A 27,673-nucleotide genomic window follows, 5' to 3' on the forward strand; every position below is an offset into this window, starting at 1 on the left:
ATGATAGGTACTGTAACTATGATGTTGTCCAAGCTGTGATATGACTTGAGACCACCCAATTCCTTCCTTCTAGCGGCCTAGAGGTGCTCTGAATAAGTGAAATACATCTATCTCGAGGCACCATGGATTTGATCTTCATAGTGTAACAATTTCAAGAAAAATGGAGGATGCAGCACCATTTTCAACCTTTCCCAAGCCTTTCAATGTATCAACATGAGGTGCTTTTGAACTCCCTCTGTTTTGCCTTCTCCAAAATGGCATACAAACTGTGATATGAACCAGGCCTATTATCTGTTAAGCTTGGTGTAAAACAAGGATGTATCATTGCTGGCAGCACGTTTCTCAAATTTTCTTGCTGTAGTATTGCATTTTGCTGCCATCATCTGAACATTACTCCATTCCATGGGGGGAGTGGAGCTAATGTTCAGAACTCATGGGAACCTGAACCAAGGTACTCTGTACGGATTCAATCCCAAAACAATGGTTATGTATCTTAAACTACAGTTTGGCCTGCTGAGTTCCTCCAGCATTTTTTTTTAAATTTAACCTGTAAAAACACTGAATTGCAGTCTCTAGTTTGATAGTTTCATTTCAGAAACACTTGCAAGTTTTAAAGAGACCATTTTGTGCATTTAATTGCACGAATCCTTGTGCTACTCTAATGCAGTGGTTTTCAAACTGCCCTCCCCTCCCTAAATTGCACATTCCATCTTAAGCAATCCCTATGCCATAACTGCTCTGTAATCAGTAAGGGTTTGCTTAAGGTGGTATGTTTGTTGGAAGGGAAGGTTGAAAAGCATTGCTCTAGACCCAATTGTGAATGAAATATTTCACTTGAGAAAAATTGTTGTTGGCCCATTTCCTTTGGAGTTATGAAACCATGCACATAATGAGTCGATCAGGTACAATTAAAACAGTGGTTTTCAACCCTTTTATTTCCCCTCACATTTTTTTTTCTTTCTTTGGCTTGGCTTCGCGGACGAAGATTTATGGAGGGGTAATATCCACGTCAGCTGCAGGCTCGTTTGTGGCTGACAAAGCTTATTTGAATAGAAAGGTTTTGTCAGATGTCATGAAGATGGAAAGAGAGCTTGTAACTTTGGCAAGTGAAACCAGTTAAAGCTGTTTTCAAAAACAACCTTTATAACAGAGGTGGATCCAATGGTGGATGTCAATGGTGGATGTATGTGTGGTCTGAACCAATGGTGGATGTCAGTCCATGGATTTTAGTAGCTGGCGTCCATATTTGTTCCAGTTGTGCTCCATGCTCAGTGTGGCAGGATATAGAATAGGGAGTTCAGTATCACAGAGAGCAGACTTGCACAGTAAAAGTGCTCTAAAAATAGACTTCAGTAAGGTAATGTGAGGATTTGCAGTACATTCACGCATTGGTAAATTTGGAGCACATATTTGCGTATGACGTTTGCCAGTGACTGCAGACCATCACACTGCTCTTTGCAGCATATTCCAGTCACTCATCTGCAACAAACTTTCACTCAGAACTGGACCTAACTGTTATGTGCCCCACCAAAAATGTTTAAGGTTGTCCTTGAAGATCGTTATTTTTTGGGAAGTCAAATGATTCTATTTATCTCTGGCCCCAATCTTCCACGTGTCACTATATAGCATATCCACATTAACTTGGCTAATATTGAAAACTCTGTAAGTGGCACATTGTTACTGTACATTTCTGTTCCATTGCTCAGCATGTCATTGCATGAGCAGGCTGCCAGTTCCCATGTTCATTACCTTCCAACAGTGACACCATACATCTCTGACCATCCTTGCCACCCTTCCCAATGACCCAGCACTCCCAACAGTGACCTTTATTCTCTAGGTTTTATCAGCAATTTGGAACTTTTGTTAATCTCTACCAGCTATTTTATCCCTGTGGTATTAAATTATTGATCCAGAAGGTGTTTTTGTTAGCTGATGTGGAATAATCTTTTTTAAAAACCACTTTCTTGAAGCTTTATTTATACATCATGTGGTTCATCATATATAATCAGCTTTTAATGGGGGAACTATTTCAGTTACAGGCAGTTTGATAACATCTTTAATAATTAACAAAGCATCTGTTCATACACTATCTTGAATTTGCCTAATTATCCTATTTTCTATTTTGATTTCAAATGAAAGGATTTGTAAATCTGCTTCAGATCTGTAAGAAGCACAGCGTCTCGAGTATATTAAAATCCTCATGTACAGTTCTGCCATGACTTTCCTCTGCTCTTGGAAATTTTCTCCCTTGTTTATGTTCCATTCTAGATTTCCATTAGGTATTTATAAAAATTTATTAAATCAAAATCAGTCATTCTCAGCCATTTTTGGCTATGGTCCCCTGAGGACTGTGCATAAAATGTATGGCCCCTCTTCCCTGTGAAGCAGTTGTTTAGTTGATTTCTTCTGTACTTGTCTCCTACCAATTACGTTAAAAAAAAGTTTATGATTTCCCCTGTTGCTTAAAATGTTGTTGACTCAATGCTCTAAATGTAATAGGTGATATAAAACAAACTTTTTACTGTTCCTGTTAAGGTATCCGACCTTCATTGATGCACTCAGAGACCTGGACGATGCACTGTCCATGTGCTTCTTGTTTGCAACATTCCCTCGCACAGGGAAATGCCATGTACAGACAATTCAGTTATGTCGGCGCCTTACTGTAGAGTTCATGAATTTCGTCATTGCCTCCAGGTCACTACGTAAGGTGCGTACTAGCTGAATGGGTGATTGGACAAGCTTGTTTTATGAATAAACTGGTCAGGAATGAGATTTTTTTTTCCCCCTAGTCTTGTTCTCCAGGTTGTGCATCACCAAAATTTACAAAATTAAATTGGTGCTTGGCTGAAGCTGAGAGAAAACATTCAGATACTCACAAAAAAGCTTTGTATATATTAAAAAATATTTTTTTTTTCTCAGTTCCCAAATAAGGGATGGAAATTTGTTTCTTTTCTGAATGCTAATTAAAACTACTGATAAAACTGGGAAGGCTAAAAAAAAAACATTTTGTGGTTTTCTATGGGCCTGTATTAAAGCTACTTTAACATAGTCCATGGTTTTATCATCTAAGAATTCAATGCATCGATTATCAATTTGCTATTAAATGTGGTTCTGAAGTGCATTACTATTCACTGAATAAATTTGAGATCTGGTCACTGCAAAAGAACAAAGATGTCAATAGGATTTGCAGAAAAATGTACATCTCATTTGAAAAGTGTAAAGTGGTTGGATGGTGATGGAAAAAATTCATAGCAATGTTATAAAAACATAAATATTTAATTAACACCAGTGAACAATTATTGCAGGCGTAAAAGCAAAACTGAGTTACCAAATTTGATTGACCCATGAATTATCCAGTCATCTCCCTCTTTCTTGGGTCTATCCATATACATAGTCAATTTAGGTTTTGTTGAAAATGAAGAGGAGCAGTGATGCTGATTAAATGAAAAGACTTGATAGACATTATCAGCACCCAGCAGGTATGAAACCCAAGGACATCATTAGAGAGAACCTTTCAATATAAAAATTACATAGATAAATTGAATCAAAGCCACACATGCAATGGAAATTGCCAGATGGAAATGCATCTGAATTGTTTCCTTTCGTGTGTACAGTAATTCAGTGAAAAGCTTAGTTTTGCATGCTGCACAGGCAGCTCTCAAAAAGTTTCCACACTCCAGCTGTCCACAAAAAATGTTCACAGAAAACGGTATGATAATTATTCATGACAGTGTAGCATTTAATTTTTAAAAATATTTTATTTAAATTTTAAGAAAATACAGAATAAAGGACAATTAATATAACAATAATACATTGAATATAAATTCATAGAAAAACATTGATAAGGTCCAGAAACAAACTAAAAAGGAAAGGAGAGTCCCTTTTCTCTCAGCGCCGCCCCCCCCCCCCACCCCAAACCACCAGGTTCTAAAGAAAGGGGAACAGTCAGCAGGGAATAGGAAGTAAAAAGAAATAAAATAGAAAAGAAAAAGAAACAGGTGCAAGGATCAACATCACAGGGACCCATAATTTTAAAAGTATTACATTTCTAATAGGAGTATACTAGTTGACAAATATCAAAATAATTTATTCAATCTGGGCATTAAAGTAATATAAATAAGGTTGCCAAATTTCGACGGACATACAATATCTATTCCTAAGACTATAAGTAATCTTCTCAAGGAGAATACAACTTTACACTTCCATGTTCCATTGACCAATGTGAAGTAGGGAATCTGATTTCCATGTTACCGCTATATATTTCCTGGCTATTGACAATGCAATTTTAATAAATTTAGATTTACTTCTGGAGAAGTTAACTTTTATAACTTTCCCCAGAAGAAACATTTCTGGGTCTAGAGGGAAGTTCATCCCCACAATTTTTGTCAACACTTCCCCCAATTCTATCCAAAAGAGTCTTAATTTTGTGCATAGTCAGATGTAAAAAAAAAAGTACCAACATCTATCTATACCACACCTAAAACATCTATCAAAAAATTTTGGTTTATTTTTACGTATCTTTTGAGGTGTGAGATATAATTGGTGCAGAAAATGCAATGAATCAGTCTATAATCTAGAATTAATTAAAGTTGTCATACTAACTACACATTGACCTGACCAGCATTGTAGATCAATTACAATGCCCAAATCTAATCCCAATCTCTCGATCAATCCATGTAGTCCAGATTTTGGGCTTTGATCTTGGATCAGAGCATACATATTGGAGATAAATTTGGTTACATTCCTCTTTTGAATTAGAATTTCCATGTCTGAGTACATTGGTGGGACTTTTAATGGTCCCCATTTTTCCCTCAAAAAAAAATTGCAATTGGAGATAGCAGAAGAATGTGTTGTTAGGTAAAGTTGTGGCCACTGGTATCGCACTGGACACAGCAAAATAACTACGCAAAGCATTTCGAGAGTGAATCAAACAGATTGACTCTTCATCACCCACGCAACCTCTTAAATGCCAGAATTACATGCTCAACACGCGCTGGCGTCATCACGCACTGACACATAGCAGGTTTAATGCCATCTGAGAGTTGTAGTGCTGCCATAGCACAGCTACACGTTTTGCGCCCCTCCCCCCACCCCATGAGCTAGTTTAAGCCTGTCAATAGGGAAAGACTGTGGCTTCCCTCCAATGTCCAAAATGCAGGTCGACCTAGCTTGTCTGAGTATCCTATAAAGGTCCTTCATAGGGCATCTGTAAAGGTTGGCCAAATGTGTCCCTTCGGAAGAAGACATATTCACAATTTTTGAGGTCTTCAGGAACAAAAGAAGAGTGTTCTCCATGTGACGATGGTGGTATAGGGATCAATTTTCCTACAGTCTCCCTTAGCCTGCTCAACAGTTCCTTAGGATCATCACGAGTTTGAATAGTAGGGGATGAACTCCCTGGAACCATCAAAGGTGTGCTGTGCACAAGCTCTGCAGATGAAGCTGGGAAGTCCTCCTTTGGAGTTGTTCTATTGCCCAGTAATACCCAGGGCAGCTTATCAGCCCAGTTTGGCCCTCTAACCGAGCAATCAAAGCTGACTTGAGATGTCGATGAAATCTTTCTACCATTCTATTGGCCTGGGGATGAAGGCATTCATATGATGAATTGTTGCACTGAGCAAGCGGGACAGAGCCATCCACAGTGAGGAAGTAAATTGTGGTCGTCTATCCGAAGTAACATGCACTATTAAACCAAATCGGGACACCCAGGAACTGAGAAATTCCCGAGCACAAGTAGCAACATCCTCGTGCCACCATGTAAACCTATTAATACAATAAGATAACTGTATCCCCTTGAAACAGAAAGCAGACCAACGATGTCCACGTGGACATGAGCAAAACCCTGAGTAACTGCCAGGAAGGACTGCAGTGGTGCCTTAGTATGTCGCTGAACTTTTGCGTTTTGGCAGGCAATGCAGGACCTCGCTATTTGTGTACATCTTTTTTAAGACTGTGAACCTGTCGGAAACCATATGAACGGTCAATCTAATCAATGGGTGTGAGAGACCATGCACAAGAGTTGAATACTCAACATTTCCATGATACCAGAACTACTGGGTGTGGGTGTCCCGTTGATATATCACAGAGTAGTTTGCCATTATCTCCAAACTGGACATCTTTCAATTTCAGGTTCATGATTGCAGTCCGATAAGCATTCATCTCATAATCACGTTCTTGGGCTGCGACCAAAGCTGTGTAGTCAATACCTTGATTTACCGATGAAACCTCAAGTGGAACAGAGTGGGAAAGTGCATCAGCTACTACATTGTCTTTTCTGGAAATTTTGTATTTTTGTGGAGAATTCTGAAATGAATGATAATTGCCGTTGTCACACTGACCATGGCTCTGAGACTTTGGAAAATGCAAATGTTAAGGGTTTGTAGTTGGTGTACATAGTAAAATCTCTGCCCTCCAAAAAATAACAGAAGTGTCAAATAGACAAGTAAATGGCCAAAAGCTCCTTATCAAAAGCACTGTATTTCTTCTCTGCTTCACAAAGATGGCAGCTGAAGAACGCTAACGGTTTCCTCTGCCCATTGACATATTGATGAAGTGCACCTCCTACAGCCATAATGGAAGTGTCTGTAGAAAGGGTGGTGGCTGCATTTAAAACTGAGTAGCTGAGCATAGTGACATGAGTCAGCAAATCTTTCGTCTTCAAGAAGACATTGTTTCCCTCTTCAGTTCAATGGATAGTTCTGGCGTTTCCGGACAGTAAATCGAAAAGAGGCTTCATAATGAGAGCAGGTCCCAGAAGAAACTGACAGTAAAAATTTACCATTTCTAGGAATTTCTGCAGGCTTTTAACCGTAGCAGGTCTTGAGAACTTGGTAATGGCCTCAACTTAGGATGGCAGCGGAGTCGTGCCATCCTGAGTTATCCTATGCTCCAAGAAATCAATAATTTATTGTTCAAAAACGCATTTATCCAGATTGATGGTCAGTCCAAACTTTTGAAGATAAATAAAAAATGTAATGTACGAAGATGTTCCATGTTCTTCCTTAGTCCCACTGGCCGCTAAAGTGTCGTCGAGGTAAATGAAAACATGCCACATCATAAAGCATCCATCACCATTGAAGTGACTGAGCTTGCATTCTTTAATCCGAATGGAATTCGTAAAAAATTAGAACAACCCAAACGTGGTAATTATTGCTGTTTTTGGAATGTCTTCTGGCTCTACTGGTACTTGGTGATAGCCAGGCACCATCTATTTTGGAGAAGGTCTTCACTCCATGCAAATTAGCTGAGAAATCATGAATTTGAGGTACCGGATAATGATCTGGGATGATAGCATTGTTAAGCCACCTGTAATCTCCACAAGGTCACCAACCTCCATTGTGTTTCGGGACCATGTGTAATGGAGATGACCAGGAACTGTTGGACTACGAATTATGCCTAGTTCCTCCATCTTGGCAAACTCTTCCTTAGCTAAGTGTAGCTTCTCTGCTGTCAAGCGGATAGGAGGCCCCTTAGTACAAATGCAATGAGTAACACCGTGCTTTGCAGTGGAGGCATAAAAGTGTAGAGTAGTAATCTCAGAAATCTTCCAACAGCTTGGAGAATTAATCTACTGGTGTATTTAATGCTTGAAGGCACAGAGCAGGGTTATAGGCGTCTGCCAGAGGAATAGTCTGAAAAGTAGTTCCATCTATTAGCCGACGCCCTTAAAAGTCAATGAGGAATGAATGATCCTGAAGAAAATTTGCACCAAGCGAAGGTGTAGAGATGATTCTTGAACTTGACATTCATCTTTCTGGTGCCAAAGGTTGGAATGTTGGAACTGTTAACTGCTTGTAGTTGCAGGTCCAGTGAAGGATGGAATGTGTCAAAACCAGTGGGTGGAAATACACTAACTTCTGAACCCGTGTCCACCAGAAATTTTCCTTGGGAGAACTGGTCCCATGCATACAATAGGCTTGCAGGTTTCTGCCAACCGCTGCATCCCTTACTGGCAGTTGATCTGGGCCTTGCCCGCAAATGGGCAGGGTGGAAGGCACTTGCGGGCATTTACTTCCCAAAGCCTGCAGTAATAACACCAAGATGAGGTGTCTACAGGCTGCTTGCTTATCTTGGGGCACTGGCTGCTTGTAGGGAATGATGTGCTAAGAGCACTAGGGTGTGACATGGGGTCAATATCGGAGGGGTTGGTTGTGTAGACTTGTGCTTTTTAGTCAGCCAAAGAATGTCTACCAAAATTATTAAATATGGACCAGACAGGTTTTGTCAAAAAGAGACAATCAGCAGATAATGTGGCTAGACTATTTAGTATTATACATTTGGCACAAAAAAGAAAATATTTAAGTGTTATCGTGGCCTTAGATGCAGAAAAAGCCAAAATCACTTCTGACAAGTCAGGCAACATTTGTGGACAGAAGAAACAGATGCTGCCCAGATCAGTTACAGCTCTCCAGTATTTGGAGTTTTTTTGCTCCATTAACTGGGTTAGACTAGGATTCACAGCAATTCTATTTTGTGCAAGCTGAACATGAAAGGTACTTCAATTTTGTTTTACATTTGGAGGGCATGTAATATGCTGTTGGAAGTAATTAGCAGAGCCAGATGGATCTATGACTTGAAGTGCGAATGACAAATAAAATTCATTGTTAATTATCTCCTCCTTTGCACTTTTTACAGATGCAAGATTTGCTTTTATGAATTCGCATTGTCTTTTTTTTTGTACGTTAGGTGTTCCTGTCTATCAAAGGAATTTATTACCAGGCAGAAATTCTCGGACAACTAATAACCTGGATTGTACCGTACACATTTGCACATGATGTAAGTATTAAGTCAGCATGAAGGCAATTTGTAGTGTTGTTATTCAGGAGCTGTTCAAGCTCATCAATATGCAGAAATGAGGAGTAAAAACAGAAACTGCTGAAGATGCCCAGAAGATCAAGCTGCATCTCGAAAGGGCTAACAAGGTTAATGTTTCAAGTCTATGACTTTTCCCCAAAAACCAGAAAAGTGAGAAAGTAACAGAGGGAGTGCTTTTTCTCTTCGTTTCCTGATCTCATTCGATCTAAGTCAACTTCTTGAACCATTAACCACATGTCCTGAGTGCTGAACCTCCAACATTTTCTGTTTTATTCCAATTTCCAGCATCTGTTACTGAGGAAATATAATGTGTTTCAGGCAAGTAGTGTTAGTATTGAATGCTTGTAATGTAATAATCATGGTTTATGTTTGGCAACAAATTCAACATTGTGTTGAGTACCCTGACTCAAATCTGAAATGTTGCAATGATTTTCCAACAGCTTGGGAAACATTTCTCCAAAATGTTCTTCTTATAAAGAAATGATGTTATGATGAAAGCAGGTTGTCTTTGTAGTTCAAGTTAATGCAATTCTTTTTTATTTCCAGTTCATTACGTTTCCGGATATCGGAAAAGCTTGGGACCGGATGTTTTACGGTTAACTGGATTTTTCAAATAACTGAATAATGGCTTTAAGCAGCCCAATAGCATCAGTAGAATTTTTGTATCATCCGTCGCCGATCCCCGACACCTCTCCATGACCATCGCCACTCCTGCCCAGGAGCCTGAGGTCTCCTCTCCTTTCACCATTGCCAATCCTGCCCCAAGGTCCCCGCTCCTGCCCAGGTGGCCACTTTCCTTGATACCTGGACAGCAGAGAACCAAGTATTGTGGAGGGTAAAGAAGAAGTAGAAAGAGAGAAGGGAGTTAGTTAGCTGAAACGAGGACAGTCTCCCCATGCGCTGCCTGACCTGTTGGCTTCCTCCAGTCGCTCACTGACGGCTTGAGATTCCAGCCTGCTTCTTTGAGCCAGCATCCAGCTTTTCGGTGTCTGTCTTCACCAAACTGGTGCCTACAACGCGTCAGAGCCCCACATGAGGACATCATGTGAAATATTTTGTTCAACTTGTAACCTGTTGCTGCTGGAAAAAAGTTTGGTAACTGAGATTTTTGGTTAACGGATTTTCAGATAATTGGAAACATACTGTAATTGCATAATGGAAATGATGGGAATGTTCTGAGAATTGGCATACACTTAGTTGGCTAAGGGACTTCTTCAAATATAGATAGAAAATGGAAAAACGTACTGCAACATGCCACATATCCATCTTTTAAAAACTTTTTCCAAACCTATCATAGCAATTTTCAGAGAGACATCACATCGTCCTGCCAGAGGTCACAATTCATTCAGTCTATCTACTCGGCTCCATTTCCTGCAGCTTTTTTTAAAGCAGTTCAAAAGTATTTCAGGTGGCAGATACTTTTGCAAATACTGCAAATAAAGGGAACAATTTTCTTTAAGTTTTATTACAAAATCTTTGTAATTTTATCATTTTTCGGGTTTTAAAAACTTCTCATATAAATAGCTTGTTGAATGGTTTATGGCAACAATCTTATGCTCAATGTTAACAAAACCAAGGAAATGATTGTGGACTTCAGAAGGAAGTCAGGGGAACACGACCCAGTCCTCATCGAGGGCTCAGTAGTGGAGAGGGTCAAGAATTTCAAATTCCTGGATGTCAACATCTCCGTGGATCTGTCCTGAAGCCTCCATGTTGATGGAGGTATAGCCAGAAGCTATACTTTGTGAGGTGTCTGAGGAGATTTGGTATGTCACTGAAGACTTGTAAACCTCTATAAGTGTACTGTGGAGACCATTCTGGCTGTTTGCATCACTGTATGGTACAGAGGTGCCAACTCTCAGGACAAGAATAAACTCCAGAAGGTTGTTAACTGGCTGCAACATCATAGGCACCAGACTTCACTCCATCGAGGACATCGACATGAGGCGGTGTCTTAAAAAAGCAGCCTCAAGAACCCTCACCACCCAGGCCATGCCCTCTTCATTCTGCTACCATCGGAAAAATGGGACAGGAGCCCGAGGTCCCCGAGCACTCAATGATACGAGGACCGCTTCTTCCTTGCTGCCATCAGATTCCTGAATAATTAATGTACCAAAGATACTGCCTCACTTTTCATGCTCTATTATTTTTATTTTTTTTTAAACTTATAGTAATGTAAGATGGTCATAATGTTGCTGCAAAACCCCGAATTTCATGACAAAATTCTAATTCTGATAACCAGATTGGTTCAACAAGTCTGAAGAAAAAAATAGAATGGTGTAAAACTTGAAGAAATCTGCTCTTAACTCATTCAGCATAGTTTTTTGCTACTCAGACAAGCTGGCAAAAAAAATAACTGCAGCATTTTTTTTTAAAAAAGGTGTGCAAGAATAAACAATCTGACCTTTAGTTGTAAACTTATCTTTTACAGTGGTAGTAAGCCACTGTATATTTGCAATTTGTATTGACATGAGTTCACCTAGATCTAGGGCTGATATACTTGCTCGAATTGTGCTTGCTCGAGAGTTTGTCATAATCAGTGGAGATTACAGCCTTCCTGCAAGTTTATTGTGGGAATTCATAAGGGTTTTCTTCATTGATCTAAACAGCTGCCTCAAATCTCATCAATTTTACATGGATATTTGCCATTGATGGCAAATAATTACGTTTTGTTGGCAATCTGCTTGATTTCTTCTTGGTTGCCTTTAAAATGTGAAGTTATACACTGTTCTAGCACTGTTTGGAAACATTTTAGGAATTTTTCTTTTCCAAAAAGATTGTTAGAAATTGATAGAGTAAGACTTTGTTATCCAGAATTCAAGCAACTGGCAAAAAAATATTGCAGAAAATAAATAGGTTTTAAAAAAGTACGCAAGTTTAAAATTAGCATGCCTTGCTGTTAGTTTGCCAATCACGCAACTGGAAAATTCACTTTCCAGCACCTACCAATCCCCATAGGTGCTGGATACCAGTGTTTTTTGCTGTATGTGTTTTAAGTCTCTCGATAACTTGTGTTGTGACAGGAATTTTGCATTTAAACCAGAAACCACAGCAGTAGTTTCATGGCCAATTTATAACTTTACTGCATTTTTTTTGCCCAAGCTATTTGTAAATGAAATTCTTTTGTGCATTCTTCAGTGTTGCAGTTACTGGCCTCAGATCACTACTTGCCATTTGTTTAAGCAACTGCAATGTTGTGGGTGTTTTAATATTTTAAAAGCCTTCATGTTGCTGAAAAGCATCCCTTGTAACATTGGTTTGGGACACTGCAGCTGGCATCTAGCAATAAAGCTCCCATTATGTCCTGGTAGTAAATGAACAAAGATCTTTGTAATTCCTTCTATTCGTTGTTCAAATAGCCCCATATGTGAATCATGTGATATTTCTTAATCTTGGTGGCAGTGCTGTTCTAAAGATGAGTGCTCTTGTTCTGTCAGTCTGGCTCGTGATGTTGATTTTAATTCCCCTCTATCAAACCAAAGACCATGAATGATTAGTGTCTTACAGAAATGGAAAATATATACATTTATTTCAAAGTTTGCATTGTTACACATTTGCCTTTTTATTGCATATCCTACCAATTGAATGTCCAACATTGAACTGAGCAAAATTTGCTGCTCAATTAAAATGCTGGTGTTTTGACAAAGAATTTTCCTTTGTAAAGCTGATACTGCCTCCAGGTTGATGACTGAAGAGCTGGAATGCTTTTCCTTTCCATGAAGCAACATCTCCCAAACCATGAAGGAGCACTGCTGAGCACATCAGGCACAATGCATCTAATCTGACCTTTTTTTTGCATCATTGAATGAAAACAAGAGAAAAAGATCTGCAGTTTAAAAAGTCAACATCATTAATTTTGGCAGTTTGAAAGTGAGCTATTCTGTGTTTTAAGTAGATACCAAATGTTTGTTGCCTTTGGAAAAATCAGAGGATAAAGGCTGTTGTTTAAAAGTTTTACCTTCCATTAATCTATTTTGAAGTGCATATTATGAAAAACTGCAAAATCATATTTGATCAGTTTGGTAGATAAGGCATTGGGGTGCAGTGTGTTATCTCGCTGCTTATCTGCCACTGCAGGACATCCTGGGTTATGAACAACTGTCTTATGGAAACCCTTAAATACCAATAAGCTCTTGTAATATTACGAGATTATAAGTTCATACTTGACAAATAGCAAAACTAATCTTCTCTCTCTCTCTCTCTCTCTCTCTCTCTCTTCCCCCCCCCTTGTAATTGGTCTTTCTTATCAGTCATATGCTCTTGACCCTTTTTTAAATTTTTTTATTTTTCACACTATAAACCATATTGACCAAGATACATACAGACATTTTTCTTCTTGAATATATAGTGTCGTTTTCTCCCCCGTTTTCCCCCTCCTTTCCCTCCCTCCCTCACCCCCTTCCCCATTTATTTGAAGTTCAATCTATATGATACATTAAACCCGTTAAACAATGTTGTCACTTAATAAAAATAAACAAGAAATTTTACTGAGTCAGTTCTTTTCGTTATCTTCTCCTTCTGTCATTTTAGGTGGTGGAAGTCCATGGTAGGATTTCTCTATTGTGTTTCATGTATGGCTCCCATATTTGCTCTTGACTCTTGATGACATTAATTACCATACCGTGGCAGTATGGTTACCACATTGAGTGATTGTTGTGTATTTTCAACTTACAAGCATGGATAAGAACAAAATCTGTTCATTTCCAATATTTGTACAGCTTCATTTGAAGATTGTGGTACATTAATATCTTTGAAAAGGCTGCAAGCCCTTTTACTTCTTGTACTTTAATATGTTTACATTGTCTTTTATTTACAGCAAAATATATTTTCATATCTTGTTCTTTTATTTGGTAACATTTATGAGACTTTAACTTGTGCAAACTGAATTAAAAAATATGGATGACTGAGAAATTGTTCCGAAGCAGTGAGTATCCAAGCAAATAATTAAACCTAATTCTGCCTCGTGATTAGCACTTGGGTTAATCTTTAACTTGTGTGAGTTGCAATTTCATGAAAAGACTACCTGTTGCCCTTGTAGAAAGGGCTTCCAGCTGCTGTACATATTTTGATTACTATTCATATCTTAAGTGGTCATTTTGGGAAGTTGAATACACTATGCTTTGGTTTGTGTTGCATCTAAAGTTGATCATCCTTGTTTCATTAAATTCACCAAGTCTTAAAGTAAATCCTTTTTCATGAGGAATTGTTGCAGATGAAATGAAAAGATTGTTCTGAACATGGATACTTGGTCGCGTCCAGTTTTAAAATGAAAAATTATAAAGCATTTCACACTGGAAATGGTTTGTTCAGGTGCCTTGATTAAGATGCTTAATTCAATATTCTGCTTCCAGCATCCAACAGATGTGGACTACAGAGTGATGGCTACTTTCACAGAGTTTTTTACAACACTTCTTGGCTTTGTCAATTTTAGACTCTACCAGAATCTCAATCTTCTTTATCCTCCAAAGGTAGATAAGATTTTCCTTGAATGTTGCTAAACGTATCATAGAGATTATTTGAAACTTCAGTTTGTGCTATTTATTAAATATTTTGTATAAATAATCTGTCTCTCTTGTACGCCTTGTATAATGAGGTAAGTTTAGGACAATGAATTGTGGAGAGCTCTATGCCATTTTAAATTTTCCATAATTGTGAATCACCAAGAAAGTACATTTAACCTGTCGAAGTAGTTTGGAATTGATAATGATAAAGACCTCTATGAATTAATAAAATAATAAAAAATAAATATCGCAAAGAATAAATTGTTACCTTGACATTTCACAGCTTAAATATGCTGTTAAATTTTAGAATTGGAGTAAATCCTCGATTGAAAAGCACTTGTTGGACTTCTCTTTGAAAACAATTTTTCTAAAATTATCTTCTTTGAATTCTAAAATTCATTACTTGTTCCAAATTTAGTGAAAGTTGTCACCACATAATCATCCACCAAGGTTTGTAAATTGGCTGCTGGTAGACGAATGAATGAACAAATATCTAAGGGATGCTTCTCATGGAAAATTGCTTGCTTTTTTGCCAGAATTCCCAAATGCTGAACAAAGATTTATAATCTGCTGCATGTGAACTTTATGCAGCAAAATGCTGCACACTTCAGGAACAGACAGCTGATTCGATATAGTGAAAGCCCATTACTTGGTGTTGAACAATGGATAGCTTTTATAAAAGCTATTCTGTTGGAACGTTATGCATTTCTTCAAACCCCCTTAGATTTCTGTTGTTGAACTGATATTCCCCTCCTTAGGCAAAATAATCATGGCTTCACTTGCATTTTTGAGATGTGCAAGTCCAAGCTCATGAAATTATTTATAGTTATTTGAACAAATGCCAATGCCAAAACCTCTTAACTAATATGATTTCTGTATTGGCATATAAAAATTGCATGCTGGCAAAAACCATTTGATGCAAAATACTCAAGGCTATCTTAATGCTTATTCTGTCTGTCTTTCCAAGATTATTAATCGTTTATGGACAGCCTGAAGTAAGAAGTTTGAGCTTGTTTTTAAATCCAAAGAACATTCAGTTTGATTAAAGTTGTAGTCACATTGAACATCAGATTAAACGGGTCAAGGAAGCAAAGGAGAATGCATCTAAATCCAATCTGGTTATTAAAATGTACATTGGTTTTGTGAAGTTAGTTCCATTTCTAAGATGATGAAAATAAGTTAAAGAATTGAAATGAAACTTTACATTAATGTTCAACAGTTGGGAAATATCCAGAAGGCTGAGATACCAAACAATATTGTTGTGTCCTTATTGAACCATTCTCCAGCTAGTCTGTTTTCACACAAGTGTTGATTTCAATCCTAGATATTGATTCATAATGCATGATAGTATTTTGCATAATTTTTAATGCATGTTGTTTGATCCATTGAGGATTGAAAATTATCATTCAAGATCGAGGACCACGTAATTGTACACCTGTATTTTATATGCGTAGCATCATTAACTGAATTGAAGGTTTGTTTTCAGCTAGAAAACATGCCAGAGGAAAAAGAGCTGAAGCAAGATGATGAAGAGATGTATGCAATGGATTCTGAATGCTACATGGAGGTCAGGAGACAACATAATTAATGTTTTTTTTGTGGATTTATTTAGTGCTGACTTACATTTTATCATCTTTGTAGAAACTAGCTGCCTTGAGTGCCAGTTTAACTCGTGTGGTGTCTTCAAATGAGGAGGATGATGTGCTCGATGAATTCCCCGTGGAAGGGGTAAGTTCTCCATTGAATTGCTCCCCATTATTATGCATGACTTTTACAGTAAGAAGATCTTGTTTTAACTTAAGTTGTCAAGATTTTTGTTTTCACTGCTTTTTTTAAAGGAATAAAAGAAATTGGATAACGTTTCAAGCAGAACATCTCAATGGTTGGCGAGGGAAATGTTCGTCACTTCTCTCGTTGTAACACAGACAATTATGTCTGTTAAAATAGATGATATATTTGCATCAGTAGAGCTAATAGTTACAGTTGTGTCAGTGACTTGGAATATCGTTAAGATGCAGTATTTCTCAAAAATTATCAGATGTCCTTAACAAAGTTCTCCACTGTACAGAAATAAAAGAATATTTTCAGCAAAAGAAATGCATTTAATTTCAATGAACACAGAAATCCATCAAATTGAAGTTATGTTTAACCTGCCATAGATTCTATGAAATTCCGTGAATCTTGAATTTAATTAAAGATAGTAAAGCTTCATGAATATCATGCTTAATTTTGAAATTTGTGGGTTGCCATTTTCATTTTAGTTTGTGATCTTTGGTAACATTCTGAACTATTAACAAAACCAACTAGATTTTTCCCTAAGACAAAGTTATATACTTTTTGGTATTGAATCAGAGTGTGTTTAGAAACATTCCCTTAATTTGACTTTTGATGGTAATACCATCAATGTGTAAGTAATCTGACCCTAAAGAGAATATCGTGCTTTGCTTCCGATTTAATGTGTTGAGTTTTGGGAGATAAATTGATGTGTTCAGAATTAAAACAGAAAATGCTGTAAGTACTTAGCGGACTATGCAGGGGCAATGGAAAGAAACCGGTTTGACATTCTGGGTGAATCATCTTTCTGAATGAGCATTTTGCCTTTGTTTTGTTTTCATGGGTGTTCAGAATTAGTTTGGCAGTGGTTGATGGTTTATACCAAGGTGGCAAGGTTAGGGTAGCAGTTAGCACATCGGACTTGTCAGCCACAAACGAGCCTGCAGCTGACGTGGACATTACCCCTCCATAAATCTTCGTCCGCGAAGCCAAGCCAAAGAAAAAGAAATTATAGCGCCAGCAACGCAGATTCAAATCCACCACTGTAAAGAGTTTGTGTGTTCTCCCCATGACTGTGTGTGTTTCCTGTGGGTACTCTGGTTTCCTTCCTTGTTCTAAAAACCTACAGGGTTAGTAGGTATTTTTGGGAGCTGTGGGCTCCTGGGCCAGAACAGCCTGTTACTATAATTTTGTTTTTAGAATTTAAGTGAAAGACATATCGGTATTTCTCTGCCTACACTACATGATGTCTGGATTAGCAATTTGATGCTTAAAGGACAACATTACTAAAGCATCTAACTGTGTTTGTGTATCTAGTTTAAGCTTGTGCAGACAGTTTAAGATGATTATTCAGGAGGTTATTAGTAGCCAAGTAAATAAGATACTCTGGAGTAACTTTAATAACTTGTGCAGGAAAATGCAGAACTGATTGGAGAGCAGCAAAAGAAACAACAAGAATTAGATAAACAGAAGAAATTGTTTGAAGGCTTGAAGTTTTTCCTGAACCGGGAAGTACCACGTGAATCACTGGCATTTGTCATAAGGTATTAATGCTCTTTTTGTTTTCTTTTTGGATTGTTATTTTTAATTTCTCATCAGCTGTTTACTCTCCTATCGTTCCTACCACTCTGTGCTTAGACTGTTGGCAGCTTGATGTAGTATAGTAAAAGTGCCATGTATCCATCTGATGCTTCACATTGAAGTTCACAAATGAAATATGGTCAGCTCAGTTTCCTTTTGACAAAATGAACTTTGGGCCCGAGCTCATCCTTACTTTTGCCTTTGAAGAGACCTATCCAGTGGTGGACAAATGTGTCAACAAACAAATTTTCCTTCATTAAATTTCTCTCTGCCCCAACTGAAGTGTCCTGATTTGTATGGTTAAAAAAAAACTGAACTCTTGAAGTTGATATCTGCAGGCTTTAATGTGCCTTTTCAATAATCTGTTCACATTTGACCTGTACTTTTACAATATTTCCAGTTGCACTCCATGTGAGTGTGTGGACAACAGCCTGCATTGTGTAAAATGGGCGAGGTTTGCTGGTCCATTCTCATGTTTGTACTTGTTCACACTCTCTTGCTCAACCTTTCCACTTAATATCCTAGGGCAGGGAGACAAAGGAACTATTTCTCCTGTAATTTTAAACTAATTTGTTTTTTTTAATCAATTGTGCTTTTAGGTGTTTTGGTGGCAAAGTATCTTGGGAGAAATCACTTTGTTTAGGTGCTAATTATACTGTTACAGATGAAACCATTACCCACCAGATAGTGGATCGGCCAAGCCTTGATAAACAGTTTGTCAATAGGTATGTTTTAATACAAAATTTAGTATTTGATTCCTGTTTCATTCCATTTGCATTTTTTCACTTACGGTGATTATCTCTGTCCACTATATACTAAATAATGGCACTTTACTTGATGGATTATGAAAACAGTGAAATACTGCAAGTGCTAAAAATTTGGAATAAAAAGAATTCCTGATTGGGTGGCACAGTTAGCGTAGGATTTAGCGTAACGCTGTTACAGTATCAGTGATCGGGACTGGGATTCAAATTCTATGCTGTCCGCAAGGAGTTTGTCTGTTCTCCCCGTGTCTGCGTGCATTTTCCCCGGGGGCTACAGTTTCCTCCCACCCTCAAAAATGTACAGGAGATTTTAGGTCAATTGAGTGTGATTGGGCAGCATGGGCTCGTGGGCTAAAGGGCCCTGTTACTGTGCTCTATGTCTAAAATTTAAAATTCACGTTGTTTCGTTGTCTTTGATTTGGCATTGGCAGAAGGCATTAGTTACTGGTACATGTTCTTGCCATTGCTATCTACCCTTGTCTGTTCTTAATGGGTTTAGATCCATCTTACCCAAAAGATCCTGGAATCCATCAACATTGAGGTGTGGCAGGACCTCCAGAGGTACACTGAAGAAATTCCACTCCTAAAACACCTCTGAGATCATTAACAGCCACTCCCCAGTCTTTTAAGCTGTCAAGGTTACAACATTGTCTTTGGATTTCTGACATTCAGAAATTACTTAATAATTTAACAGTGAAGTACATTATTAAGTAATGATATTTCGAGGGCAATCTGCAGTGGGTATATTAACTGGGAATTGCAGTACCCAAGTGCTGGATAAACTTAGCAGGTCATGCAGCATTCATAAAAAGATGATAACTGGGAATTGTTCATGTTCTCTTATTTGCATTTGTTTGCTGAGTAAACAAGCAAAATTGTTAAACTAAGAAAATGTAAATTTCTCCTGACAAATCCCGATTGAAATCAATGGTGTCACAGATCCTGTGGCAGTACTAATCTAGCACAGGATCCTAGAACTTGAATTGCTTCCCCCTTTGGCATAAATGGCTGAGTAGAGAGAATTAGCATGGCTTTTTCATGAGAAATCGTGTTTCATAAAAATAAGTTGTTTTTGAAGAGGTGACCAAGAGGATTGTGAGGGCAGGACAGTAGACATTCCCTGCAGGTCTTTAGCAGAACCTTTGACAATGTCCCTCTTGGTCAAAGGGTTTTTAATATTGTAGTCCTACGACCAGTGATGTGCTGCGGGAATTGGTGTGATGACCCCTGTGATTTATGTTGTTAATTTGGCTGAGAATATAGGTCTGCAGATGACAGCAACATTGGTGTGGTGGACAGTGAAATAATCGACAACAGATGGTTTTACCTTCAGGGAGTCTGGGTATGTAGAATGAGCTGGCAGAGGAAGTGATAGAGATGGGTATACTTGGAATGTTTAATGGACATTTGGATGAGTTCACGTACAGGAAAGGTTCAGAGGGATATGGGCTAAATGTAAGCAAATGGTACTAACTCGGGAAGTTGGGCCAAAGGGCCATTTTCCAGCCTGTTTAACTCTGATTATGAATCAATAATTTCCATTTGGAACCACCATTATGATCCAGGTCATTTGACAAACTACTCATCTTTCCTATTCTGTTCAACCTGCAGGTATTATATCCAGCCCCAGTGGGTGTTTGATTGCGTTAACTGCAAAGCACTTCTTCCAGTAGAGGATTATTTCCTTGGAGTAACTTTACCACCTCATCTTTCTCCATTTGTGGAAGAGAAAGATGGAGACTATATTCCACCAGAAAAACTCAAACTCTTGGGCATTCAGAAAGGCGAGAACATGTGTAAGCTGGTGAATTCATTCATGCTTTCCAAATTTAAAAAAAAAACCATATTCAGTATATCCAGAAATGCATGCTTAAGATCAGAACACATCTTCGATGTGCAAAATTTAACACCAATATCACAGATTGTGTGTTGGAGTTTACAGTTGCATGAATTCAAAAATATGGCATGAATTGCTGAACTGCAAAACAAAAAAACACATCTTGGCTGTGCAGCAGATTTTGTATGGCTTTATCTAGCTGTTAATGCAGGCTCCTTTTAGAGAGGCTTCCAGAATCTTATGAGCACCAGTTCTGCCTCCTTCACCTATTATAGTAATAGTTTCCTGTCCTCTAGTGCAATCAGGCTATCTACCAAAATTACCAGTAATCATCCCTAGATCCTTTGTCTTTGAATGTTACCAACCAGAAATTTCTGAACCCCCACAAAAGCTCTTTCAATATGTTATGACTTCACATGTGTGTTTAATTCTTTTGTAATTTAACTCTTCCCTTGACAAATGTGGTCCAAGTTGAAGTTACACACACATCCTGTAATTATAAAGTGGTACACTATCCCTCCTCTGAAGTTGTTTGTGACAGCTCTCAAGCTGTTCGTGTGGTTTGAGTGCTCTGCCATCCTCTCAACTTTCCCTTCTGCTCTTCTGATAGTCATGTTCCCTTCTTGTCTGTTCACTTTTACAAAATCATCCCTAGTAATGGCTTCTCCTCCAGACCTGGAGTCAGAAACTCCATTATTTACTCATACAATTGTAGATATGGGAATAGTTTTCATATTCACTGACCATGTGCCCCTACTCGTGCCACACTATGGTCCTTAAATGTGCTTTCATACTTCTTATTTATCCTCTGCCATACTGGGTTAACCAAGGAATTGCCTTCATCTCCCTGGTATGTGCATCGTAAATTCCAGAACCCTTCAAATCACTAAATTAGGGTGTGTACAATGTTTATTCCCATGCAGCACTCATATCTCATCAGAACCACACATTATTACCTGTTGCAGCATGTTGTCTGTTAAAACTCTCATTTATGCCTTGAATTGTTCCAAATTTTGCTGGCTTTCCTCTTCGCAATTCAGCAAGTTTCAGCCAATCTATACTTCGTTTAGATTTATCTAATCACAAACTAACTGTACTCTTAATTTTGCCTTTGCCAAGTGCACTTAGTCCGAGTGCACTTAATCCCTTCATGAACTTGTCCTTTCCTAAACTTGGCATCACAGAAGCGAGTGGTCCCTAGCCTGCTACCTTACTTTCTTCCTTTAATCCTGATCGTTTTTACCCATTTATTCAGCTTCTTGATGTCTTTATTTCTGACTCTAGCAATTCCTGTTTTCATTCTACCTCATAAGTGTTCTTAATGCCTGACTTGCATGTTCTCCATTTTCCGCCTGCCAATTTCCTGTGGTTCAAAGGGATTGGCAATTTAGTGTGAAAACAAAAAGGCAGGTCAGGGAAAACATAAGAGATTGCTGGTCATTCATTAGGCTTTTCAATGTTTACTGATTTGGAATTAACAATACAAAACTTTTAAAAGGTTTATTTTTACTTGAATTGATTACCAAAGTTTAACCTTTCTCATTGAATGCTCATTTTTCTCAATCATATCAGAACATTTTATTAAGCACTCGCCCTTTTGTGAGGATACATGGGTGGGGGGGGGGGGGGGGGGGTGCAACATGGTTTTTTAAAAATATTTTATTTAAAATATAATCAACCATGATTATACCAATAATGTAATAATATAAATATATCTTCAAATTTAACATGTTTTATGTGTGTGTGTGTATATCTATAGCTATCTATATCTCTGTCTGTCTCTCTCTAGCTTGCGCTTGCTCTCTCTCTCTCTATATATCTGATAAAACCCTCCTCCCATCTCCACTTCAACTTGCCCCAACTAACTCCTGCAATAATATACCCCCCTCCTTCCATCTCTACCCCTACTTACCCCAACTAACCCCTAATAAGAAATGGAAAAAGAAAAGGAAGAAAGAGGAGAAAAAAAAACCAAAACAAGAGTTAATACCTCATGGAATGAGGGAACCACACTACATCCATGTCAAAATCTTCAATTTAGATAATTCAAATAAGAGCTCCAAACCTTACCAAAAATATAGTGTTTATCTCTCAAATTGTACGCTATTTTTTCCCCAAAGGAATACAAGACCTTAATTCTAAATGTCATCTCTGTAAATTAAGTTCTATCCAATCTTTACAAGTACTTGCTATACATTTCCTCGCCACTGCTAAAGCCAATCTCAAAAAAGCTATTTGAAATGTATACCAAACAAATTCCACTTATATCACCAATTTAAAAAAAAATTTGAATCTAAAGAAAGTTTTATTTTCAAAAATATCCTGTAAATGATGCTTAACATGAGACCAAAAAGGTTTGACCTTATCACAAGACCATAATGAATGCAAAAACATACCCTTCTGTCTATTACATTGAAAACACAAATCAGAAAAAATCTAATTGTCTTTTTAAACACTCTGGAGTTGAATATAATTGATGTATAAAATTATAATTTACCAGTCTATTACCAGACATTGATGATTTTTTTCATACTATAATTACAAATAGTTTTCCAATGATCTCTCTCCAAATCAACTCCCAAATCCTTTACCTCTTTTTGTCTTGAATTATATAAATTAATTTTAGACATTTTCTGTTGCAATAATTTATACATTTCAGATATAAATCCTTTCTTCCCTCCATCACGAACCATCATTTCAAATTTCAACTCTATTGGAAGAAACAGATTCTTCCCAAAAGAATCATACAACATCGATTTCAATTGATTCATACAAAAAAGAGTGTGAGTTGGAACTTGATATCTTTCTTTTATTCTTTCAAATGAAAGAAATCAGTTTAATTCATGACAATTATTTACAATCTTAATCCCTTTCTGATCCCAAATCTTAAGATAATTCTTAACCATAAAAGGAGAAAGTTTATTCTGTCACAAAGGAGTATATCTAGATATTTTACCTTGAGTACCAATTTCATTATTTATCCCATCCCAAGGGTGCAACATTATTCAAGCAAGCTTTGTTATTAACTCAGGGTGCAGGATGATCTCGAAAGTGAGCATTCAGTGTGTTGTACTTACTACAGGTGAAAATGAGACAGAGTCTGAGGAAGAGGATGAAAATGATCAGGAAGAATCAAATGAAGAAGATGACGATGATATGGATGAAACAGAAAAACAAGATGAAGAAAGACTGAAGAATATGGAGGCTCAGAAGGTTAAAGGCAATGTAAGTCCCAGTAGAAGCAGTTGATTTTTAAAATGTCAGACTCAGATTATCAAAGGTTCCTTTTATTGACATGTAATGATACAAAAAATGTAATTACATGATATGCTTCAACCTTTATCTGCTGTAAATGAAGCATCACCATGAGTGTTGCTTGCCACCTCAGATCAAAAAGAGAAGCAAAAGAGAATCCCCTCAGATCACTGAGTTTCTGTAGATTCCCCTCCAGCAATCTCACAGACTCCTGTCGAATCCCTTGGCAACTAGAGATCCAGATTGAAAAAACTCCAATACGATCAGGAAGTTTTCAGTGCGGGAGGCCCTTCAAGACCCCTTCTTGCCCTCAGCACCTTCTCGAATTCCTGCTCCAATACCTGATTCCCATGAACCAGCCTCTCATGGTCTGTGTGAGTCTCTTGACCTCAAGTCTTCATCAGCCCAAAGCCTGTGAGTCCTTCAACCGCAAATCACAAAAGCCCACAACCTATGTGAGTGCTACTGTCACTGAGCCCCTCGCTGGTCTGCTACCTTGGTCACCTTCCAGTGGATCATCTCCCAGGCTTTTCCTCCTCAATTGGGGGGGGGGGGGGGGTCCCCCACTTCCGGGGTCCTGTGCCGGTCTGCTACATTATGCTAATACTTTTATTAATCTTCAAATTCAGATGTGGTAAGTCAAAGACTGAACACAGTATGCACTTCAAATAGGAAGCCAAGTAGGATCTTCGGTTCTGTGGGTTATTCATTAAGCAGTCATTATGCTTTGCATAGCCAAAGGAGGTCTATGCCATTTAAGAAATTGTCAATCTCCCAAATTTTGCAAAGAATTCGAACCAATTTAACATAAGCTTATGGACCTTAACTGTATCTTGGTACATGTCACAATAAACAATTTGGAAATTGAAAGTTTTTCAAAACAGATGGTTCTGTTGACATAAGCAAGTGATAAAAAAAATCTTCTGTGGGTGTAAAATACAGCAGTTTTGAATATAAAACTGTTACTGTGCGTTTTGAATTTGGTGAGATTTTACTTGAATCCTTCACCATCTACCTTTTAATGCTCTGAACAAAATGATTTCTACGTTGATTCTTTGCAAGGGCCAAAACTTTGACAGCTATTTGAGATTTTGCTGGAATTACTATATTGCTGGTGTTGTTCTGCAGAAGCTAAATGTGAAGGTAACCACAGGGACTGTGAAGATGGAGAACAAAGCTCAGGCACGTGAACGAGAAGAAGCCGAGGAGAAGCGCCTGGCTATAATGATGATGAAGAAAAGGGAGAAATCTTTGTACCGCAAAATCATGTTTGGAAAGAAGAGGAAAGTTCGCGAGGTTTGTGTTTAATTTGGATCATTTACGATGGTTGTAAATCGGTTTCAGAGCGACTTTACATATTTTCAGATTTGTCTTCAAAATCAAAGGTATTTTTAAGTTTCGAAGCAAAATTCTTGCAAACTTGGGTGAGTGGGGATGATGCCACCAAGAATATCAGAACAGAAAGTGGGTCATTGAGTTCATTGATCATCCTGGGAAAGAGACAAATTTGGAACCAGACGAACATTGAAAGTAAATAGGTGACCTTTAAGACTCCACAAGATATTCAATAGTGTTAATAAAGTCAAATCATAAAATATTAAAAGATGAAGAATCAGGCATTTGAGCACTTAAATTCCAGATAAGAAGGCTGGTCTTACTGAAATTGTTCTATACCATGAATGCAGGCTGTGCCTTTCCCATTTTTGAAACTGACCACTAGCTAATTTTCCTCCTTCGCACAGAATAATTGGGAAGAAGTTTAAAAAGGTCTAAGCAGGCAAGTCAAAAGCCATAGGTTTTTTTTGTTTGAATGATCTATCCAACAGTGAATCCAAGTTGCAGTTATTAAAGTGTTTTGTTGGAAGTCTTGTATCAGTCGTTATTTTCCTTTTAAGTTTAGATATAATTCCACGTTCCCATAGAAAATAATTGAAATAGCTAGAATTCTTGAGCAAGAAAGGACCCAACTGGTGGGAATAAAACAGCCTTTCAAATTCACTCTATTCAATTTGCATTTCATTTCGTCCTTTTCCTCCGCTTCAAAATATGACTTTTATCTGGGCAGCTTTTTGGTTGAGGATTTGATTACGGTTAATGTTAATATCATTCAATGATAAATTGAGAGACAAGATACTGTCAATTGCCTTTTTTTCTGTTGACCTATTTCAACCTAAATCACTTAAACAGGATTTTTCTTTTTACTAAGTAACCATTTACACTGGGACTTCTAAATGTTTGGAGATGTACATTTTGGACATTAAGATGCATCTTTTCTTTTAATCTTAACAGACAACCAAGTTGGCAGCTAAGAGAAAGGCTTATGATGACACGATTAAAGCCGAGAAAAAGAAGAATAAAAAAATTAAATCCCAATAAAATACTGAAAATCATGATATCTGAAGTTTAAACCAAATTCTCTTTATATTAGACAGAATGGATTTCATGTGTGGATCATAATGCTCTGCAGAGACCATTTCCTTATATTGGATTTCATGAGTTACCATCTTGCTAAATGGAAATAACCCTGTGAAAGCTATGTAAGACTTCTGTACAAAAATGCACATCAAGATTGAAATGTTCTTGCAGAGCCCTATCTTAAGTTTATGCGTTTCTTGTTTTATTGCCTTAGTTTTTGCACTATGATTTTTAGAAATCTCAGCTGAAAGTGCCAAATTGGCAGTGTTACCCTATCCTAGGAATAGTCAGTGTGCAAAGAAATGTGGGTGTATTGTGTGCAACATTTCGTTTTGCTAAGAAAATGGGCAAAGTCACAAATATTTCCTAAGTTACGGTTTGCTTCAATCTGCATGTACCATCATAATTATATCAACAACTTTAAAGATTTTCTATCTCCATTTCATTTTGAACTCTTGTACGTGTAATTAAGACCAAAGCTTTTTGGCAATATAATCAGTTCTAGAGCAATAAGTAATAAACTTCAAAATTCATAACAAATGCAACAAAGCAGTATGCTGCTCACAAAGTTATTGTTTCCCTTTTCCCGATAATTTTCATTGGGCGATAACAAAATCTATTTTGTTACTTATTCTTCGAAGTAACACCATGCATAAAAATGCTCTCTTCACTTGTATTTTGCCTCAGTTTTCAGAAAATTAAAGACCCTTTTTATTTGACTCCGTTGAAAGTGTTAGCAAATGGATATTACTTTCTTTGCCTCAATGAACATGAAGTCGTGTTTGCAAAGGAAAACAGTTGTTTCACCTTTTTGATGCAGGTATCAGCACTGAGCAGTTCCATTCTGCTCAATTCTTGAGGGGTAGGAATTAATATTTCAATTTCTTATGTTAATTAAGGTCAAAAGGCTGAGCAGGCTAGGATTTTTCTCTTTGGAGTGACAAAGAATAAGAGGTGACTTAATAGATGCATATAAAATTATGAGATCATAGAGTAGAGAGCCAGCATTTTTTCCAAGGATGTCAATGGCAACTACCAGAGGACATCCAACCAAGGTGAGTCGAGCTAAGTTTAGGGGAGATATCCACGATGCTGGGTATTTGGAACACACTGCCAGGGGTGGTGGTAGTAGAGGCTGATGCAATAGGGACATTTAAAAAGCTTAGGCACATGATGCATGAAAGGTAGAGGGTTGGGAAGATCTAAACCAGATATTAAATAAAATCACAAAAAGCAATATACCAAAAAAGCCAGAGATCTTCCTCCTAAGTAATATAAGAAACAAAGAATTTGGACTCGATTTGGATGGAGCACAAAAAAGATTTGTTATGATGGCCCTAGCTGTAGCAAAAAAATGTATTATGTCAACCTGGAAATTAGAAGATAACTTGAGAAATCAACAATGGTATATAGAAATGAATAAATGTATTCTATTAGAAAAAATAACATATAATTTAAGAAATAATATTACAATATTTGAACAAATATGGGAGCCATACATGAAACACAATAGAGAAATCCTACCGTGGACTTCCACCACCTAAAGTGACAGAAGGAGAAGATAACGAAAAGAACTGACTCAGTAAAATTTCTTGTTCATTTTTATTAAGTGACAACATTGTTTAACGGGTTTAATGTATCTTATAGATTGAACTTCAAATAAATGGGTGGGAGGGGGAGTGAGGGAGGGAGGGAAAGGAGGGGGGAAAAGGGGGAGAAAACGACACTATATA

The 27,673-nt window shown here is 37.6% G+C and overlaps 1 protein-coding gene across 1 annotated transcript in view; it reads left to right on the plus strand.

Moving 5' to 3' along the window:
* Positions 1-26,659, plus strand: part of LOC138750454 (pescadillo-like) — a 40,470-nt gene extending 13,811 nt beyond the window's left edge. The window contains exons 5-15 of the mRNA XM_069912513.1: positions 2,536-2,707; positions 8,686-8,775; positions 14,166-14,282; positions 15,802-15,882; positions 15,957-16,043; positions 17,502-17,632; positions 18,269-18,394; positions 20,045-20,229; positions 23,353-23,495; positions 24,654-24,821; positions 25,815-26,659. Of these exons, the coding sequence (XP_069768614.1) occupies positions 2,536-2,707; positions 8,686-8,775; positions 14,166-14,282; positions 15,802-15,882; positions 15,957-16,043; positions 17,502-17,632; positions 18,269-18,394; positions 20,045-20,229; positions 23,353-23,495; positions 24,654-24,821; positions 25,815-25,901 (1,387 nt within the window). The 3' untranslated portion in view covers positions 25,902-26,659. The remainder of the gene's footprint in view (positions 1-2,535; positions 2,708-8,685; positions 8,776-14,165; positions 14,283-15,801; positions 15,883-15,956; positions 16,044-17,501; positions 17,633-18,268; positions 18,395-20,044; positions 20,230-23,352; positions 23,496-24,653; positions 24,822-25,814) is intronic.
* Positions 26,660-27,673: the final 1,014 nt, after the last annotated feature.

The sequence above is a fragment of the Narcine bancroftii genome, unplaced genomic scaffold (assembly GCF_036971445.1).
Source record: "Narcine bancroftii isolate sNarBan1 unplaced genomic scaffold, sNarBan1.hap1 Scaffold_151, whole genome shotgun sequence".
NCBI classification, from domain to species: Eukaryota; Metazoa; Chordata; class Chondrichthyes; order Torpediniformes; family Narcinidae; genus Narcine; species Narcine bancroftii.